The sequence below is a fragment of the Erinaceus europaeus genome, chromosome 3 (genome assembly GCF_950295315.1).
Source record: "Erinaceus europaeus chromosome 3, mEriEur2.1, whole genome shotgun sequence".
In the NCBI taxonomy this organism is placed as follows: Eukaryota; Metazoa; Chordata; class Mammalia; order Eulipotyphla; family Erinaceidae; genus Erinaceus; species Erinaceus europaeus.
Window position 1 is genome coordinate 71,683,898 of NC_080164.1, and position 20,815 is coordinate 71,704,712.

Sequence of the window (20,815 nt, forward strand, 5' to 3'; positions counted from 1 at the left end):
TGTTTATCTGGAACCAGAAAAGACCTAGAATTGCCAAAACAATCTTGAGAAAAAAGAACAGAACCGGAGGCATCACACTGCCAGATCTCAAACTATATTATAGGGCCATTGTCATCAAAACTGCTTGGTACTGGAACATGAACAGACACACTGACCAGTGGAATAGAATTGAGAGCCCAGAAATGAGGCCCCACACCTATGGACATCTAATCTTTGACAAAGGGGCCCAGACTATTATATGGGGGAAACAGAGTCTCTTCAACAAATGGTGTTGGAAACAATGGGTTGAAACATGCAGAAGAATGAAGCTGAATCACTGTATTTCACCAAATACAAAAGTAAATTCCAAGTGGATCAAGGACTTGGATGTTAGACCAGAAACTATCAGATACTTAGAGGAAAATATTGGCAGAACTTTTTTCCGCATAAATTTTAAAGACATTTTCAATGAAACGAATCCAATTACAAGGAAGACTAAGGCAAGTATAAACCTATGGGACTACATCAAATTAAAAAGCTTCTTCACAGCAAAAGAAACCACTACCCAAATCAAGAGACCCCTCACAGAATGGGAGAAGATCTTTACATGCCATACATCAGATAAGAGTTTAATAACCAACATATATAAAGAGCTTACCAGACTCAACAACAAGACAACAAATAACCCCATCCAAAAATGGGGGGAGGAATTGGACAGAATATTCACCACAGAAGAGATCCAAAAGGCCGAGAAACACATGAAAAAATGCTCCAAGTCTCTGATTGTCAGAGAAATGCAAATCAAGACAACAATGAGATATCACTTCACTCCTGTGAGAATGTCACACATCAGAAAAGGTAACAGCAGCAAATGCTGGAGAGGGTGTGGGGTCAAAGGAACCCTCCTGCACTGCTGGTGGGAATGTCAATTGGTCCAACCTCTGTGGAGAACAGTCTGGAGAACTCTCAGAAGGCTAGAAATGGACCTACCCTATGACCCTGCAATTCCCCTCCTGGGGATATATCCTAAGGAACCCAACACATCCATCCAAAAAGATCTGTGTACACATATGTTCTTGGCAGCACAATTTGTAATAGCCAAAACCTGGAAGCAACCCAGGTGTCCAACAACAGATGAGTGGCTGAGCAAGTTGTGGTATATATACACAATGGAATACTACTCAGCTGTAAAAAATGGTGACTTCACCGTTTTCAGCCGATCTTGGATGGACCTTGAAAAAATCATGTTGAGTGAAATAAGTCAGAAACAGAAGGATGAATATGGGATGATCTCACTCTCAGGCCGAAGTTGAAAAACAAGAGTAGAAAAGAAAACACAAGTCGAACCTGAAATGGAATTGGAGTATTACACCAAAGTAAAAGACTCTGGGGTGGGTGGGTGGGTGGGGAGAATACAGGTCCATGAAAAATGATGAATGAAATAGTGGGGGTTGTATTGCTAAATGGGAATCTGGGGAATGTTATGCATGTAAAAAAAAAAAAAGAAGTAGAAACGCAAAGCAGAAATTGACTGAGTTTGGAGTATGGCACCAAAGTAAGAAAGCAGAAGTATACTAGAGTTTGCAGTGAGTACCTCCCTAATACTTCCTCTCCACTTTTCCAAGCTTTGGGTCCATGATTGCTCAACAATTTGTATGGCTTTGTAGGTTAACTCTCTTTTCAGTCACCAGGTTCCAGGTGTCATCAGGATGCCGGCCAGACTTCCCTGGATTGAAGACACCACCAATGTGTCCTGGAGCTCAGCTTCCCCAGAGACCCATCCTACTAGGGAAAGAGAGAGGCAGACTGGGAGTATGGACCGACCAGTCAACGCCCATGTTCAGCGAGGAAGCAATTACAGAAGCCAGACCTTCTACCTTCTGCAACCCTCAATGACCCTGGGTCCATGCTCCCAGAGGGATAGAGAATGGGAAAGCTATCGGGGGAGGGGGTGGGATATGGAGATTGGGCGGTGGGAATTGTGTGGAGTTGTACCCCTCCTACCTTATGGTTTTGTTAATTAATCCTTTCTTTAATTAAAAAAAAAAAAAAAAAAAAGAACAATGAACCCACCCCACCTTCTCTGACCTATCTTGGGTGGAGCTAGAAGGAATTATGTTGAGTGAGCTAAGTCAGAAAGATAAAGATGAGTATGGAATGATCCCACTCATAAACAGAAGTTGAAAGAGAATAAACAGAAAGGGAAACTCAAAGCAGGATCTGACTAAATTTGGAGTAGGGCACCAAAGTAAAAACCCTGGGTTGAGGGTGGGAGTGGATGTTCAGCTTCATGGGGCTGGGGGGGGGGGGTGCATAGGGAAGGGGAAGGGATGAAACACAGTCTTTTGGTAGTGGGAATGGTGTTTATGTCCACTCTTATTAATTTGTAGTCATATAAATCATTAAGTAATATGAGAGGGGAAAAACTGATTGAATGTCTCAAAGTTTTTAAAGCACAGACTGAGTCTTTTTAATACATAGGCTGAGTCTTTGATATGTTGACCCTCTTAAAAGCTTAGTCCAGGGAGAACAGAAGCAACCAGTGGCATAGCTATATACAAATAATGTCAAAGGACATAAAATATGGTGATGGTGTGTATGATATAGCAAATCCTAACAAAGGGATTTTTCAAAGTTAACCTAATTGCCAAACAATGTGATTATAGCAGTAACTATCTATTGTCTTCTTCTTCTTCTTCTTTTTTGCCTCCAGGGTTATTGCTGGGGCTTGGTGCCTACACCATGAATCCACTGCTCCTGGAGGCCATTTTTCCCCTTTTTTGCCCTTGTTGTTGTAACCTTGTTGTGGTTATTACTGTTACTGTTGATAGGACAGAGAGAAATGGAGAGAGGAGGGGAAGACAGAGAGGGGGAGAGAACGACTAGACACCTACAGACCTGCTTCACAGCTGTGAAGCGACTCCCCTGCAGGTGGGGAGCCAGGGGCTCAAACCGGGATCCTTCCGCCAGTCCTTGCGCTTTGAGCCAAGTGCACTTAACACACTGTGCCACTGCCCAACCCCCTCTATTGTCTTCTTAAACCCTAAGACATCAGGAACCACCTGCTGCCTCTTTAGAGCCTGTATTTCCCCCAGTCCTGGAACCTCTGGGGTGGCTCACTTTCCTGCATACTTCTCTCAAGTCATACCAACTGATGTTGCATCCACCAGTCCCAACCTAATCAATACAAGTACCACCTTAGCATGCTTCACTTCAGACTGTGTCTAGAGATGTCAGGCGTGGAATGTCAACCCTTCACCCTCATTACTCAGGTTCCAGATGCTAGCATGATGCCGACCAGACTTCCCTGGACAGACAACCCCACCAATGTGTCCTGAAGTCACTTCCCCAGAGTCCTTCCCCACTAGAGAAAGAGAGAGACAGGCTGGGAGTATGGATTGACCTGTCAACGCCCATGTTCAGCAGGGAATCAATTGCATAAGCCAGGCTTTCAACCTTATGCATCCCACAGTAACCTTGAGTCCATACTCCCAGAGGGTTAAAGAATAGGAAGGAGAAGGGATGGGATACAAAGTTCTGGTGGTGGAAATTGTGTGAAGTTGTATCCCTCTTATCCTATGGTTTTGTCAATGTTTCCTTTTTATAAATAAAAATTAAAAAATTTTTAAAAGGACAAAAAAAAAAAAAAAGAAAGAAAACTGTACTTCCTTCCCCTCCCCCATGCTTCAGAACCCCTATAATTTAAAAAGAATGTTCTATCAGTTGAAGAGGAGATGGAGAATATGCCAAGACAGAGGCCAGGTATGGACACTTCAGTGGCTTTGAAAACCTGTTTTTTCCTTCTTTCCTGCCACTTCATTACTAAGCAATGGATCTCAGGCTCTGATGTCAAAGGAACAGTCTGTCCAAACAAACTCAGCCTCTGGAGAGTCAACCCCACACTCCTGGCTGTATATGTGTTTGATACTTCTGGATGAGATGAGATAGCTTGTGTCTCTCAGGTAAGTTCCAAAATCAACCTTACATTAAAAATCAATTCTCCAGACCACCTAAGTAAACTGAGGAAAGCAGGGAAGTATAAGGGCCCCACTACAGAGCTACCCTTCTAGATTTGATGCTGTGAGCTCCAGACAGAAAAGAATCTGTAATGAGAATACAACTGTTCTGAGATGCTTCCTCAACATCTTACTGTATGGCAAAAACTGCTCACACTCCGAATCAGGACATCTAACCAGTTCTCTCCAGCTCTTGCTTCCTTATGAGCTGGGAAGGACTGTGATGTCCCACCCCCTGAAATATTTCTAGAATCTGAAATAAATCTTATGACTTAACTTCATTTGTAGGAGTGGAATGAAACTATGCCTTTAATCAAAATGACCTCATGGGTTTGTTTCACTTCCCAAGTGGGAGCTTGATGCTGCAGGAGCCACTTGCTGACCCCATGTGGGTGGATTGTGCCTCATCATCCAGCAGGTCTCAAGCTATGTTCTTAACATATTACCTATGCCTTCCCCCAACATGGTGTCCCATACTTGATGGGAGTAAGGAATCCTGCCTGGTCCCTTGGTCCCCTGCCTGGTCAAAGAACTGGCTTTTGAGTTTTGGAGAGAGGGGAGATGGTAAAGATCACACCCTTTGTCACTTCTCCTTGAGCTGAGGGATGAGGGGTAGAAAAGAACACATTCCCCAGTAGGCTCTTTCCAGGGTAACCTGAAGGAAGATCACCAAGAAACTGGCCAGAGAATAAACATGCAAAAACTGAAAACCAGAGCGTCCCAGAAAAACAACATTTTAAACCCACACACCACAATATAAAACGATGGATTTGCCAGAAGCTCATGCAGCAGATGCAATTAAGCCTGTGTGGTCTGACACTAGCCATTCCATAGCACAGTGTGCACATGACTATCTTCCAACCTGCAATCACTCTTCAAAATGAATAGCAACCTTTGAGAGGATTCCTTCTTAAAAATAAAACAAACTCATAATAGCATTGGACCCAATATTAACAGTACATATGTAATGTGCTTGGGGCATGTGATATACACATGTACATACAGATGGTGGTGCACATGCCAGTGCACACTGGAGAAAAGCAGCACCCCATGCCCATCCTGCGGGCTTATGGCTCATGTTCTAATAGTGGTCTGGGAGTTACACAGCAAGGTGAGAAAAAAATACATATTGTCCAGGGATGATCATGAAAATATGTAAGCATGTGTGCTCAGTTCTGAGAGAGGAGTACTGAAGTGGTCTAGGCTCTTAGGATATGAGGGTAACCCTCACTACTTCCAGTGGCAGATGTCTCCAGCAGAGCTGTGGGGCCCCTATGGTCCTTAAGCCTCACCAGTTCCCAGGTGGCAGCAGTTTCCAAAGGGCTGCAGGTTATCTTTCCAGAGACCTGGTTTAGGGCCTAGACAAGCACTGTGGGCACAAGTGAGGAGGGCTTCAGACAGTGGCACTAGCTGCCAGCTTATAATTCTCTGGTGGGAACTGTCACTTAATTATATTAATTCTTGGTATGCCCTCCAGGGGTAAAAGTGGCCCTAGTAACACAGTTTCTTCAGATCCATTTAAACTGGTGATATCATGAAATCTTAACTGAAAAGTTCTGGTTGAATCTCAATGGCCCCCCACTGAAGTGGCCTGAAATCCCAGCAGTGGATACCAATCTTCCTCATTCTGGAAGAAACAAAGCTGGGTTTTCTCTCAGTAAGAGCAGCAAAGACCTGTTGCCAGAGTTTGACTAGACAAGGAATCAGGCTATTCATTACCAAAGAACATTGCAGTTGGAAGTCTACAAGGCTGCAATGAGGAGCCAGGGTGGCACCAAGGGATGAAGCACCTGGGCGGGGGGGCACAGCACAGGCTTTCTCTGCATGAGAACAAGACTCAGACACTCTCTCCACAGACAGAAAACTCACCAACATTCCTCAAAACTGCTAAAGAAAAGAACCAAAATAAAGTATTAGTAGTCTGTTAGCAGACACCAAGTGCAGAACCAAAAAATTAAAAAGTCAAGTTACATTTTGTCAAAATACTTTAAATGTTATGTTGAGGTCCCAATTAGGGATAGGTACATGTGACAGCCCAACGTGGTTGTTCATTACAGCGACACTGTAACTCTGCTCAGGGCTCAGGGAAACATTTGAATGGAGAGCAAGTGATTCGAACATTTACAGGAAAGTTTGAATGACAGGAACCATTTTATAAGGTGGTTCTATAACATTAGTTAGGAATACAAGTGAAAAATTTTTATCATATTTGAAAAATATTTCTAAGGGCTGTACTGCTTACTCTGAATGGTGATTTGCCTGCTCCTGGGCAAGACTTGGGCCACAGGACTAGACACAGATTGGTCAGTTCAGCATTGCCCTTCACAAAACAAGCTGCCACTGAGGACAGCTCTCCCTCAGCAGCTCTCTGTGAGGCACCATGTCTCTTGGCGACACCTCACACATTCTTTGCAATGCCTTTCCTCATATGCCTACCCAATTATTTCCTACCTGGACAGTAGGTATGTACAGCTTCCTGAGCCTTTTGAAACTGGAACTACTGACACTACAGTTCTTTAGGGAAGGCAACAATCTCTTTCAGGCTTCACGCTTTTCCACTGATTGAACAGTGTCTCTAGCAGACAGCTGAGTCAGTGGATAGTTCATTTAAAGATCAGCTTTCAGGGTAGTTTTTAATTTGCTGTTCATTTTGCAGGGATGTGTTCTGGATAAGTGCCTTCATCACCCACCCAGCTTAGTTGCGCACACACACACGCGCGCACACACACACACACACACACACACACACACACACACACACACACACACACACACACAGCAGCACAGGGGCCACAAGACAGCTCCTCCAGCCACGCAGAAGCAGATTGGATGGCTGGATGTTTTTGCAGTCATATTTTTTTTTTTTTCAACCTAGAAAGCATCAGACAATTGTATGATGATCACTAACACCTTTAAATACTTACTGTTTCTTGGTCTCCTCAAATTTGTGCAGTTTTTTGCGGAGGCCTCCTGATTTAAAGCCTTGACAGTGTGCCGCTGGTGCTCCAATGGTGACAACATCATAGTTCTGATCTGAATGACAGAAAGCTCTCTCCATTACTCTGGGTTCAGGCTTGTGGACAAGTCAGCTGTAGGGATATACCTACAACTCTAGGATTCTGCCCCTCCAGTACACTGCCAAGCAGCCTGTAGCTCTCTTGGTCCCATATCTTAGACTGGTCAAGGGTCTCTAGAGCCCAGAAGCATCACAATGACAAAAATGGGTTCTAATGTCTCAAAAGGGAAGCTACACAGTTCTGGAGGCAACTACCTAGTAACACTCAGCTTCCATCCCTCATTCAGAAGGATAACAGGAAATCTCCTACCACAGAAACACAAAGAGAAACTGGAAGGAGAGGCAAGAGGAAGGAGTTTTGAGTTCTTAGTAAAGATGTTAAGAAAGGTCCATGTGACCTCTTATCCAAGCTTCCTAGCAGAACACATAGCAAAGTCTGGGGTAGATCAGGAACTGAGTACACAAAGAGAAAAGAAGTGAAGTGTGGTTCAGTAAGGGGCCAGGGAGTTACCTGATCCTCCATCATCTTGAACTCTCATCCTTTGTATGTGCAAATTTGTGGGAACAAATTCTAATTTTTTATCTGCTTTCAAACTGCTTGCTTTAAATGACGGACCTGATGAAAACAGAACATAAGGAAAAATCATTAGGTTGTATCCTGCATTCACAAATAGAATGTAGAGAGGGTGACACTCTGAGCAAGCAGATATAAAACTCTGAGCTGCCTGTGAACACATTTAATCTCCAGATAACGGGGCTGAGTTGGGGTGGGAATATGCACACTGACCAGAGGGTAAACACCATTTAGTTCTGGTTCCAGATGCTCACTTGGTGAATGGAACTTCAGAACTGCCTTCAGAAGGCTATGGAAATGATACTGTACCTTCGTGTTACTGAACTCTCAGCAGAAAGGTCTGACACAAAGACCTGATTCCATGCTGCATAGTGTCTGCACTTCCACAAAAAGCAAAAGGCCTTTGCCAGGCATAACCTGTTCCAACTCTGGGGATTGCTACTTAACATCTAAGAGAGTAGCCTGACTGTAGCACATCCCATTCTAAAAAGGTCTACCCAATATTCCAGATTTATCAAGAAGAAAAAATGCTTTATAGGATGCAATCTGGCCCTGGAGCACAAACTCTAACATGCTCCCTTGTTTACATGTGGTCATTATTCATGGTAGACACTTAGTTTTATAATTAAGTGAAGAACCACATGCCAAAGAAAAGAAAGGGATCACAAATCAAACTGGCAATCACGAAAGTGGGAAAAATAAACATGACAGGTAGTGAAGGAAAAAAGGACATTAATTTTGTCAGTAAGCAAAATGCTGACCAGCCCTTCTGTTTTGCATTTTGTCACCGTGGGATCACTATCTAGAGTCTCATGCACACAGGGTAACCACAGAGCTGCACTTTATTTTTTTTAATTATCTTTATTTATGTATTGGATAGAGACCGTCATAAATCAAGAGGGAAGGGAGGGATAGAGAGGGTGAAGGAGAGAGAGATACCTGCAGCCCTGCTTTACCACTTGTGAAGCTTTCCCCCTGCATGTGAGGACCGGGAGCTTGAACCAGGGTCCATGCGCATTTTAACATGTGCACTCAACCAGGTGCGCCACCACCCAGCCCCTAGAGCTGCACTTTAATAAGATTCTACTGAGAAGTGGGTGCACACTGACACTTGAGAAATTCTGCACTAAAAATGAGTTTCTGGCTGGGTAAATAGTTCTGCTAGCAGAGCATCAGACTTCATGCCTGAGGGCCTGCTTCAATGCCTAGCACCACAAGGAGCTCTGGTTTTTCTCTTTCTGTCCCAAGTGGCATTCCTTCTCTCATGTGTAATATATAAAATAAGTGTTTACGAAAAAGGTTCCTATCTTCTCAACTAAGAAGATCCAGCATGTTCCTAAGTTCCTTCGGCCAAACAGTGTTACTTCTCTTGGAAATCTATATAGGGGCTGAGCAGTGGTGTACCTGGGTTCAAGTCCCTAGTTCCTACCTATAGAGGGGAAGCTTTATAACCAGTGAAACACTGCTGCAGATATATCGTTCTCTTTGCCTTCATTCTCTACTTCCCTCTTAATATATCTCTCTCTATATATATACATCTAAAAAGTACACAAAACAAGCATACATATTCTCTCCCCCCCCCCCATCAGGCTAAACCCAGAGCACCATCATCTTGCCATTCTTACTGTATGAAGACTTTTCTCAGCTAAATTCATGGGCAGGTTGACACATCCTATGTCTATATCACACTATAATTTTGTGACTTTTCCCTAAGCCCCTCCCCAACCAGACCCTTTATGTAGAGGAAAAGATTCTCAAGACAGAGAACAGAGAAATAAAAAACCAAAAACGTCATTCCATTTGGAAAAGGAAGTAAGTGGTCTTTTAATGCTACTCTGAGTGTCTTGAAAGTAAACTATCTTTTAAGAAATAAAGACACACCATAGTGACCCAATTCCCTTTGAGAGTCTTAAAATGGAGAGTTCTGAGACTTCCAGAAGTGGGGCTACAGAGCAGCAGCAGCTGTGTATCTCTCCTCTCCTCTCCTGGGTCAACTAGGAATACCAAAGGAGACCACCTGGGACTGCAACAAGACAGGACTAGAACGATGTCAGGAACCCACCAAATCAACAGTGAGTGCGAACACGTGTTGCTCGTGGACAGAGAGGAGCCTAGGGAGAGATTAAGTGGCTGCGAACAGCCCAGCAGTTTACCAGTTGAGACACCACCTCTAGTCGGCTTCACCAAAAAAAAAGATGGCTGAAGGGAGGAGAGGACTCCCCTAAGACTCACCAAATACAACTGTGAGTATCCATTGCTATTGCCCTCAGAATCTGGAGCAACAGGGAGGAGTGCCTGTGCTGACACCAGGAGACAGAGAACTAACCCCAGGAAACTCCAGAGAAGATCTATACCTCTGTAGCTTTGAGGTGGGGCTGTGAGAGTCTCTTTGCATAACCACTGGATTACCTCTGCCACACCCTGCTTTATCAATTGGTCAGGAGTCAGTGATTAAGCTAAGAAGCATATTTATAGTTTAAAAGCCCTCAGGCTCCCATAGCCTACAGGGAAGAAAAAGAACAAAAGAGACTTTTAAGCCATGGAGTTCCAACTCAGGGTTTAAAATAATATTGAAAAAACTGTCAATTTCAACAACGGTGCACCCTTTAGTTACCTTACTTAGACACAAGTCAATCCAGGCAAGTGTGATAAGTAATTTGAAAAGTACTGAGAGAGGGACCTTATAACATACTATATAGAATGGTTAAGCCAACAAGAAGAAATATTGGAGAAATGAACCAGGACAAGAGTCCAGCTAAAAGCCACCAAAGGTTGAAGCACAAAATAATGAGGTCAACATCCAAACACTAGTTAAGGAAATAATCACAGGAGTGAGTAAAGAGTTTGATAGAAGTATCACCATAAATTCAGAAACAATAAATGAGACTCTGGAAGAAAACACTTATTATCTCAAGGTTATTAGAGAGCTGAAAACTGAAATAGCTGAGCTGAGAACACAACTAACTGAACAAGCTAAAACAGTATCAAAACAGGGTAAAAAAATAGATGAACTCCAGAAAGGAATAGAGGGAAGAGAGAATAGAATCAATGAGGTTGAAGACAGAATTAGCAAGATCAAGGACAAATTAGAGACAACTAAAAAAGAAGTAAGAGATCTCAAAAACAAATTAAAAGATTCTGAAAACAAAAACAGAGACCTATGGGATGACTTCAAAAGAAATAATATATGCATTATTGGCTTACCAGAAGAAGAAAGAGAGGGAGGGGAAGAAAGCATTCTTCAGGACACAATAGCTGAAGACTTCTATAGTCTAGACAACATCAAAGACATAAAGATTCAAGAAGCCCAGAAGGACTAATTCTGTCCCAAACAGAATTAACCCAAACATAAAGACACCAAGACACATCCTATTTAGAATGGAAAGGAATAAGGATAAAGAAAGAATCCTGAAAGTTGCAAGAGAAAAACAAAAAGTCACCTACAGAGGAAAGCCCACAAGATTGGCAATAGACTTCTCCACACAAACACTACAGGCCAGAAGAGAATGGCAAGATATCTATCCAGTGTTCAATGAGAAAGGTTTTCAACCAAGACTACTGTATCCTGCTAAACTGTCATTCAGACTAGATGGAGGCATAAAAATCTTCTCAGACAAGCAAAAGTTGAAAGAATCAACTATCACCAAGCCTGCCCTGAAAAAAGTTCTGAAAGGTCTCCTATAAACAGTCAGACCACCATAAATAGGCCATATATCAGAACACTCTAAAAATCTACAAGAATGGCATTAAAATGTCTTCAATCTTTTATATCAATAAATGTCAATGGCCTGAATTCACCTATTAAAAGGCACAGAGTAGGAAGATGGATCAGAAAACACAACACAACAATATGCTATCTACAGGAAACCCACCTAACTCAACAAGATAAACAGAGAATCAAAGTGAAAGGATGGAAAACTATCATACAAGTCAATGGCCCACAAAAAGGGGCAGAAACAGCTATTCTCATATCTGACATGATAGACTTTAAAATAAATAAAATTTAAAAAGATAGGTATGGATACTACTTAATGTTCAGTGGATCAGTCAATCAAGAGAACTTAACAATTATTAACATCTATGCACCCAATGAAAAGCCATCTAAATACATCAAAAATCTACTGAAAAAGCTACAGCAATATATTTCCAGCAACACAGTCATAGTAGGGGAATTCAACAGCCCACTCTCTCAGCTTGACAGATCATCCAAGCAGAAAATCAATAAAGATATGAAGAAGCTAAATGAGGAGATAGATAAACTAGAACTATTGGACATTTTCAGAGTCATTTACCCCAAGAAAATGGAATACACATTGTATTCAAGTCCACATGGGTCATTCTCAAGGATAGACTGACCATACGTTAGGCCACAAAAATAGCATCAGCAAATTCAAGAGCAATGAAATCATCCCAAGCATCTTCTCATACCACAGTGGAATTAAACTAACACTTAACAATCAACAAAAGATTAGGAAGAGTTCCAAAATGTGGAAGCCCAACAGTACACTATTTAACAACTATTGGGTCAAAGAGGAAATCAAGGAAGAAATCAAAACGTTTCGAGACTTCAATGAAAATGATGACACAAGCTATCAAATATTTGGGACACAGCTACGGCATTACTGAGAGGGAAATTCATAGCCATACAAGCACACATTTGGAAACAAGAAAAAACACAAATAAACAGCCTGATTGCAAACCTTAAAGACCTAGAAGGAGAAGAACAAAGGAAACCTAAAGCAACCAGAAGGACAGAAATAACTAAAGTAAGGGCAGAAATAAATAACATTGAAAATAAGAAAACCAAAAGATCAATGAAAGTAAATGTTGGTTCTTCAAAAGAGTGAACAAAATCAATAAATCTTTAGCCAGACTCACAAAATAGACCCAAATAAATCAGATCGTAAATGAAAGAGGAGATATCACAACAGACACCCCAGAAATTCAGCATATCCTGCGAATCTTCTATGAACAACTATATGCCATCAAGCTAGAGGACCTGGAAGAAATGGACGATTTCCTAGATACCTACCAACTTCCAAAATTAAATAAAGGGGAACTAGATAATCTGAACAGGCCCATTACAGCTAATGAAATTGAAACAGTTATCAAAAATCTTCCCCAAAATAAAAGTCCTAGCCCAGATGGTTTTACAAACGAATTCTACAAAACCTTCAAAGAAGAACTAATACCTCTACTTTTAAAAGTCTTCCAGAAAAGTGAAGACACAGGAATACTCCCAGCTTTTATGAAGCCAACATCACTGTGATACCAAAAGCACACAGGGACACAACCAAAAACGAAAACTACAGATCAATATCTCTTATGAACATATATGCTAAAATACTGAACAAAATTCTAGCCAACCAGATACAGCAGTATATTAAAAAGGTTGTTCATAATGACCAAGTGGGGTTTATCCCAGGCATGCAAGGTTGGTTTAATATACGTAAATCAATCAACATGATCCACTACATCAATAAAAGCAAGACCAAAAACCAAAAACATGGTCATATCAATAGATGCCGAGAACGCCTTTGACAAAATACAACATCCCTTTATGATCAAAACACTACAAAAAATGGGAATAGATGGGAAATTCCTCAAGATAGTGGAGTCTCTATATAGCAAACCTACAGCCAACATCATATTCAATGGTGAAAAACTGGAAGCATTTCCCCTCAGATCAGGTACTAGATAGGGCTGCCCACTATCACCATTATTATTCGACATAGTGTTGGAAGTTCTTGCCATAGCAATCAGGCAGGAGCAAGGAATTCAAGGTATACAGATTGGAAGAGAAGAAGTCAAACTCTCCCTATTTGCAGATGACATGATAGTATACATAGAAAAACCTAAGGAATCCAGCAAGAAGCTTTTGGAAATCATCAGGCAATACAGTAAGGTGTCAGGCTACTAAATTAACATACAAAAGTCAGTGGCATTCCTCTATGCTAACACTAAGTTAGAAGAAGTTGAAATCCAGAAGTCAATTCCTTTTTACTATAGGAACAAAAACAATAAGATAGCTAGGAATAAACCTAACCAAAGAAGTGAAAGATTTGTATACTGAAAATTATGAGTCACTACTCAAGGAAATTGAAAAAAACACAAAGAAGTGGAAAGATATTTCATGTTCATGGGTTGGAAGAATTAACATCATCAAAATGAATATATGACCCAGAGCCATCTACAAATTCAATGTTATCCCCATCAAGATCCCAACCACATTTTTAGGAGAATAGAACAAATGCTACAAATGTTTATCTGGAACCAGAAAAGACCTAGAATTGCCAAAACAATCTTGAGAAGAAAGAACAGAACTGGAAGCATCACACTCCCAGATCTCAAATTGTATTATAGGGCCGTTGTCATCAAAACTACTTGGTACTGTAACATGAATAGGCACACTGACCAGTGGAATAGAACTGAGAGCCCAGAAGTAAGCCCCCACACCTATGGATATCTAATCTTTGACAAAGGTGCCCAGACTATTAAATGAGAAAAGCAGAATCTATTCAACAAATGGTGGTGGAAAAAAATGTGTTGAAACATGCAGAAGAATGAAACTGAACCAGTATATTTCACCAAATACAAAAGTAAATTCCAAGTAGAACAAGGACTTGGATGTTAGACCACAAACTATCACATACTTAGAGGAAAATATTAGAAGAACTCTTTTCCGCAAAAATTTTAAAGACATCTTCAATGAAACGAAATCCAATTACAAAGAAGACTGAGGCAAGCATAAACCGATGGGAATACATCAAATTAAAAATCTTCTACATAGCAAAAGAAACCACTACCCAAACCAAGAAGAGACCCCTCACAGAATGGGAGAAGATCTTTACAGGCTAATAACCGAAATACATAAAGAGCTTGCCAAACTCAACAAGAAAACAAATAACCCTATCCAAAAATAAGGGGTGAACATGGACAGAACATTCACCACAGAAGAGATCCAAAAGACCAAGAAACACATGAAAAAATGCTCCAAGTCTTTGGTTGTCAGAGAAATGCAAATAAAGACAGCAATGAGATACCACTTCACTCCTGAGAGAATGTCATACATCAGAAAAGGTGACAGCAGCAAATGCTGGAGATGTTGTGGGGTCAAAGGAACCCTCCTGCACTGCTGGTCGGAATGTAAGTTGGTCCAACCTCTGTGGAGAACTGTCTGGAGAACTCTCAGAAGGCTAGAAATGGACCTACCCACTGACCCTGCAGTTCCTCTCCTGGAGATATATCCTAAGGAACCCAACACACCCATCCAAAAAGATCTATGTACACATATGTTCTTAGCAGCACAATTTACAACAGCCAAAACCTGGAAGCATCCCAGGTGTTGAACAACAGATGAGTGGCTGAGCAAGTTGTGGTCTATATACACAACGGAATACTACTCAGCTATAAAAAATGGTGACTTCACCATTTTCAGCCGATCTTGGATGTCCTTGAAAAATGCATGTTAAGTGAAATAAGTCAGAAACAGAAGGATGAATATGGGATGATCTCATTCTCAGGCAGAAGTTGAAAAACAAGATCAGAAGAGAAAACACAAGTAGAACCTGAACTGGAATTGGCACGTTGAACCAAAGTAAAATACTCTGTGGTGGGTGTGTGGGGAGAATACAGGTCCAAAAAGGATGACAGAGGGCCTAGTGGGGATTGTATTGTTACATGGAAAACTGGGAAATGTTATGCTTGTACAAACTATTGTATTTACTGTTGAATGTAAAACATTTATTCCCCAGTAAAGAAATTTAAAAAAAAAAAAAAAAAGAATGGAGCAGTCCACCCATACAATGCTCGTGTACAAGACAAATATTAACTGAATATTTAAACTGGAAAATAAAGAAAAGCACTTTGTCTTAAGGCAAACGGCCTTTTATAGTTTTACAGATACTGTACCAACATGAAGAAATAACATAAGCCAACAGTCTCTCTAGAATATCATCCTACAGTAGTTGTTTGAGCAGGTAAAACTATAGAAGGAATTTTCAATGCAATTCACATATTGTCTTCTTTTTCTTTTCCACAGATCGTCTTCTTAATTAAAATCATAAAAAAATCCTCATTTTTGGGAGTCGGGCTGTAGCACAGTGGGTTAAGCGCAGGTGGCGCAAAGCACAAGGGCCGGCATAAGGATCCCGGTTTGAACCCCGGCTCCCCACCTGCAGGGGAGTCGCTTCACAGGCGGTGAAGCAGGTCTGCAGGTGTCTATCTTTCTCTCCTCCTCTCTGTCTTCCCCTCCTCTCTCCATTTCTCTCTGTCCTATCCAACAATGACGACAACAACAATAATAACTACAACAATAAAAAAAAACAAGGGCAAAAAAAAGGGAATAAATAAAAAAATAAAAAAAAAAAAAATCCTCATTTTTGAAGGGATTCACACTTACGTGAGACTCTATTAGAGCTATCTGTCAGTTTAAGTATCTGAACAACCTTGGCTCCAAATTTCTAGTCAGAAAATTGACAATATGCATATCAACACAATGAAATCCTGCACACACCTTTGTACTGATGGAGGTCAGTCAGGTTCTCCTGGTATGTGAGAATGATAGTCTGGTACTGAGTGACGATCTGACGCCGGAGGCTCTCCCAGCAAGGGGACAGCTCCCCCAACTCCTCCAGTTCACATACTCTGCAATCAAGACACACATAGTTCAGACCCTGGAGCTGACTCATTTCCCTGGAGAAGTATGGGTGTATTAACTAGAAAAACAAACTATACATATAAGTATCACAGGTGCCTCAGGAAGGCTCAGGGCAATAGTTACACTGTAAGTCTAAAGGACAGGCATGGGAAAGGATGACAAACCAGTCCAGGAAGGATATCTGTGGGAAGAGCATATCACTGACATGTAGAAAAGTGCAAAAAAGCTTTTAAAGGAAACTCAGTCAAACATTCAGGGGAAACTAAGTGGAGGAGAAAGACGCTACGGGGAAGTTCATTATCCACACAGATTACACAGGTCAAGGCTTGCACTGTAGTAGCGAACACAGCTCAGAGGCCATCTCTAACACACCTAGCTACCCTCAGAGATGTTATAAGGTCATTCCCCACTGCTTCCCAGGTTCTGGTCAGGTCAGGACTTTCTGTTTCCCTTTGAGAGTAGAGTTGCTGCATATAAAACTATTTAGCTGCAGTCTACACAATGTGGTTCATCCCAGCTGTGTTCTATCACCTATGCTGCAGCAATCTTGGCCTCTCTGCTCCAACAGCTTCTTTGCTGGGGCAGGGAAAGACTTTCATGCTTGAGGCTCTAAAGTCCCAGGTTCAATCCTCCTTCCCACCCACTCCCCCACCCTCCCAGTCATAACTGTGCTGTGCCTTGGTTAAAAAACAAAACAATGAACTTCTTTCTGGGTATGGGATACAAGTAGTATGAACTGGCACTTTGCCTGTTTTTCCTTTTGCTGTCTATGTAAGCAATGAACAACCTAGATTTAAATGTAGCATGGAAGTAGTTGTAAGGGAAGGAAAGAAAGGGGTTTGTTTTGTTTTTATATTTATTTCATAAACCATAGAGAAATTGAGAGGGGAATGAGAGATAGGAAGAGGGAAAGAGAGACCTGTAGCACTGCTTCACCACTAGTGAAGTCTCCTCCCCTTCAGGTGAGAACCTGGGCCCTGAACATGGTAATGTGTGTCCTCAACCAGATGTGTTACTGTCTGTCCCCCAAAAAAATATCTGAAAAAGCGAGGCAGAACTAAGATAAGTAACTAATAGGGTCTTTTTCCTTCATCTCCACAACAACAGATAAGGCACACTATACATGGAAAGCCCTGCACAGAAATGGGTTTAGATCTCAGAGAAACTTACACAGCCAGGGACAAAAGCCAGCATACAGCAACATCTAGGACACAGACATTTACTTATAAATGGCAAAAAGCCACTTCACACAACAATAAGCCACAATAAATAATAGAACTACAGAGTTAACAAAATAGCTCACACTTGGATAGTGTGCTACCCAGGTTTAAGACTGGCCATTACCTTGCTGGAGAAAGCTTGAATGCAGTAGTAGTGCTCTAATCCAGTCTCAGTCAGAGTCAGTCAGTCAGTCAGTCAGTCAGTGTCTCTCTCTCTCTCTCTCTCTCTCTCTCTCCCTCTCTCTCTCTCTCTCTGCCACCAAATTTATTGCCTAGAGCTTAGTACCTTCATCACTTCCAATGGCCATTTTTTCCTTTTTTTTTTTTTTCCTTTCTTCTTTCTGCTATTTGTAGGACAGAAATAAACTGAGAGTGTGGGAGAGAGAAAGAGAGACAGCTGTGGCAGTGCTTCACCACTCATGAAGCTTACCTACTGAATGTGGGGATTAAGGGACTGAATCAGGACCCTTGTGCATGGTAACGTGTGTGCTCAATGAGGTGCACTACTACCTGGCACCCAGCCTTTCATTCTCCCTCACTGTTTCTGGAAAAAAAAAAATAGTCTGCAGCAGCTATGACAAAGGAGGGTGATGAGAAGAGACCCATAAGACAGAGAACTTCACTGGATAAATACAGGGAAAATTAAACTAAAACCCTAACACCCAAAGCCCTTACAATTTTATGTGACAACTTTACAACATGGAGAAATAGTATTTACAATGGCAACCTTCTTTCTCTACAACAGTAGCAGCATGGAAGCAGCAATACTGAAATTCAGTTTCAATAATAATAATAATAATAGACTTTGGGAAGGTGTTAAAGGTGGTAAGCTGGGGAGAAGTGTTCCTAGTCAGCATGCCATGTCCTTGCAACCTCAAACTTCTAGTCATTACCCAGGCTGGCATAAGCTTAATGCTATGCTCAGCCAGGCATTTGTGACTGAATCCCATGCCACTGCCAAGATATGCTCAAACAGATACTGGCTCTGGTCCTCACAGACCATCAGTCATAATGGGAAGTCAGAGGAAATCTGAATCCCATGCCACTGCCAAGATATGCTCAAACAGATACTGGCTCTGGTCCTCACAGACCATCAGTCATAATGGGAAGTCAGAGGAAATCACCCACAATTATAGACAACAGACTAAATACTAGGTTGCCAGATAAGCCATAATGTATTTTTTCTGTTTTTCTATGTAAAAATACATCATGACTCTTCCAATAACCCAATAAAACCTAAATTCAAAAAAGCTAAATAATAATAATAATCTTCCTATTAAAAAAAAACTTCAAAGCCATGGTTCTAAAGAGGCTCAATGAACTTCTATGTAAGAAAACCTTAACAAAGTCCAAGAAGCTATAAAAGAGAAAAATATATATATATTAGAGAAGAATATCAACAGTAAGACAGAAGCCAAAGGTATAAGTGGTAGTTGGAAGATATGGCAGAGGAAACCCTTTAAAAAAAGTGAACAGAGGGGGCCAGGTGGTGGCAAACCTGATTGAGTGCATATGTTAAAGTGCTCAAGGACCTGGGTTCAAGCCCCCAACCCCCACTTACAGGGGGGAAGCTTTGCAAGTGGTAAAGCAGTGCTGCAGGTGTCTGTCTCTCTCCTACTCTCTCAATTTCTGGCTGTCTCTATCTCTTAAATAAAGGTAATAATTTAAAAAAGTAAAAAGAGAATGTCTAAAATAAATGAAGTTATGGAACAATATCAAGAGGGATAATAATCAAGTCTAAGCACTTCCAGAAGGAAAGCACAGAGTTCTTATTTGAATAAATATTAGCTGTGAATTTCTTCAAACTGTAGTAGGTAGACAATCAGATGCAGGAATCTCTAAGACTGCCAAGAGTTTAAAAAAAAAATCAAATAAACTCATCAAGTCACATAATTAAATAGAAAAGATGATAAATCTTCAATGATAAAAAAAGAATGTTAGGGAGCTGGGCAGTAGTGCAGTGGGTTAAGCACACATTGTGCAAAGCACAAGGGCTGGCGAATGGATCCCGGTTCAAGCCTCCAGCTCCCAACTCACAAATGGTGAAGCAGGTCTGCAGGTATCTTTCTCTCCTCCTTTGTCTTCCCCTCCTCTCTTCATTTCTCTCTGTCCTATCCAACAACAACAGCTATGACAACAATAACAACTACAACAAGCACAACAACAAGGGCAACAAAATGGAAAAAACAGCCTCCATGAGCAATGGATTCGTAGTGCAGGCACCGAACCCCAGCAATAACCCTGGAGACAAAATAAATAAATAAAAAATAAGAGAATTTTAAAAGCAACTAGAGAAAAGAAAAGAACCATCTATAAGGGGACTCCCATAAGATTTCTCTAAAGGCTAGAAAGAGCTAGAAAGAAATATTCAAAGTTTTACATGGAAAGACCTCCACCCAATGACCTTATTTATTTGTAGCCAACTGAACTCAGGGCTCCAGTCTGTTCTTGAGCAGAAGTCCTACTACTATGCTGTTTCCATGGGTGACTTATCTCTATAGAAGTCTTTAAACAGTGTTTCACCTACCTGTTCTCACTTCAGGTGTCAGATTAATGTCACCATCTCATAGAGACCTGCTAAACGACCCTTATCCTTCTCCTGTCCTTTATAATTTGTACATATCACAGACGTATCTGGGGCTCTGTGTATGGCCTCTGAATCTGTGTTAGTGGCTGCCTCCCACCATTCTTTTAGCCCACCAAGAAGCCTGTCCAAATATACTTAGCATAGTACTTGCCAAGTGGCTGGTATAAAAACAACAATAAGAAAAAATAGTGAATGCCAAAATAATTGTTCAATGAATTCAGTTTTGTGATTGGGGATTTGGCTCAGCAGTTAAAGTTCAAGATTCATAGGTATGTGGCTCTGAGTTCAATCCCTGACAATGCATCTCAAGAATGGTGCTCTGGCTCTCTTAAACTCTTGAATTTAGATTTTGAAAAATGAATGCTCTCATAGAATCCTGGAAAGTTATATCATAGTTAAAAGTTATAATATGGAGACTAAAAGATATAGAGAAAAATAGATTGCAGTTATAGCATATACAGATATGCACACACTTATATGTGCACATAAACATTTAGATATATGCCAATACATTATATACAGAGAAAACTAATTTTTTAAATAAAATAACTCTACAAAACATGTACTGAGAGAGAAAGCAGTCCACTGAATTACTCTTACCAAATGTCAGTTTCAACGTTTTTCAAGAAAAAAGTAAAAACAATACTGCTTATGTTAAAACAGTAGGAATCTAGCATCAGTGTTCATTTGTTTTTGTGTTGTTTTTTTAACCCTGTCCCTGCAATTGTTATCTATGATATACACTGCTTTGAGAAAAGGGGTGT

General features: G+C 41.0%; 1 protein-coding gene across 15 annotated transcripts in view; it reads right to left on the reverse strand.

The window, feature by feature from the left end:
• The window catches only part of INPP4A (inositol polyphosphate-4-phosphatase type I A), a 133,290-nt gene that overhangs the window by 38,225 nt on the left and 74,250 nt on the right, over window positions 1-20,815 (reverse strand). For 11 of the 15 annotated variants that reach the window (XM_060187496.1, XM_060187492.1, XM_060187495.1 and 8 more), the window contains 4 exons: window positions 16,101-16,231; window positions 7,523-7,627; window positions 6,920-7,028; window positions 5,865-5,882 (listed from right to left, as the gene is read on the reverse strand). In XM_060187496.1, coding sequence (XP_060043479.1) covers window positions 5,865-5,882; window positions 6,920-7,028; window positions 7,523-7,627; window positions 16,101-16,231 — 363 coding nt within the window. The remainder of the gene's footprint in view (window positions 1-5,864; window positions 5,883-6,919; window positions 7,029-7,522; window positions 7,628-16,100; window positions 16,232-20,815) is intronic. The other 4 variants (XM_060187498.1, XM_060187493.1, XM_060187497.1 and 1 more) reach the window with 1 other exon arrangement.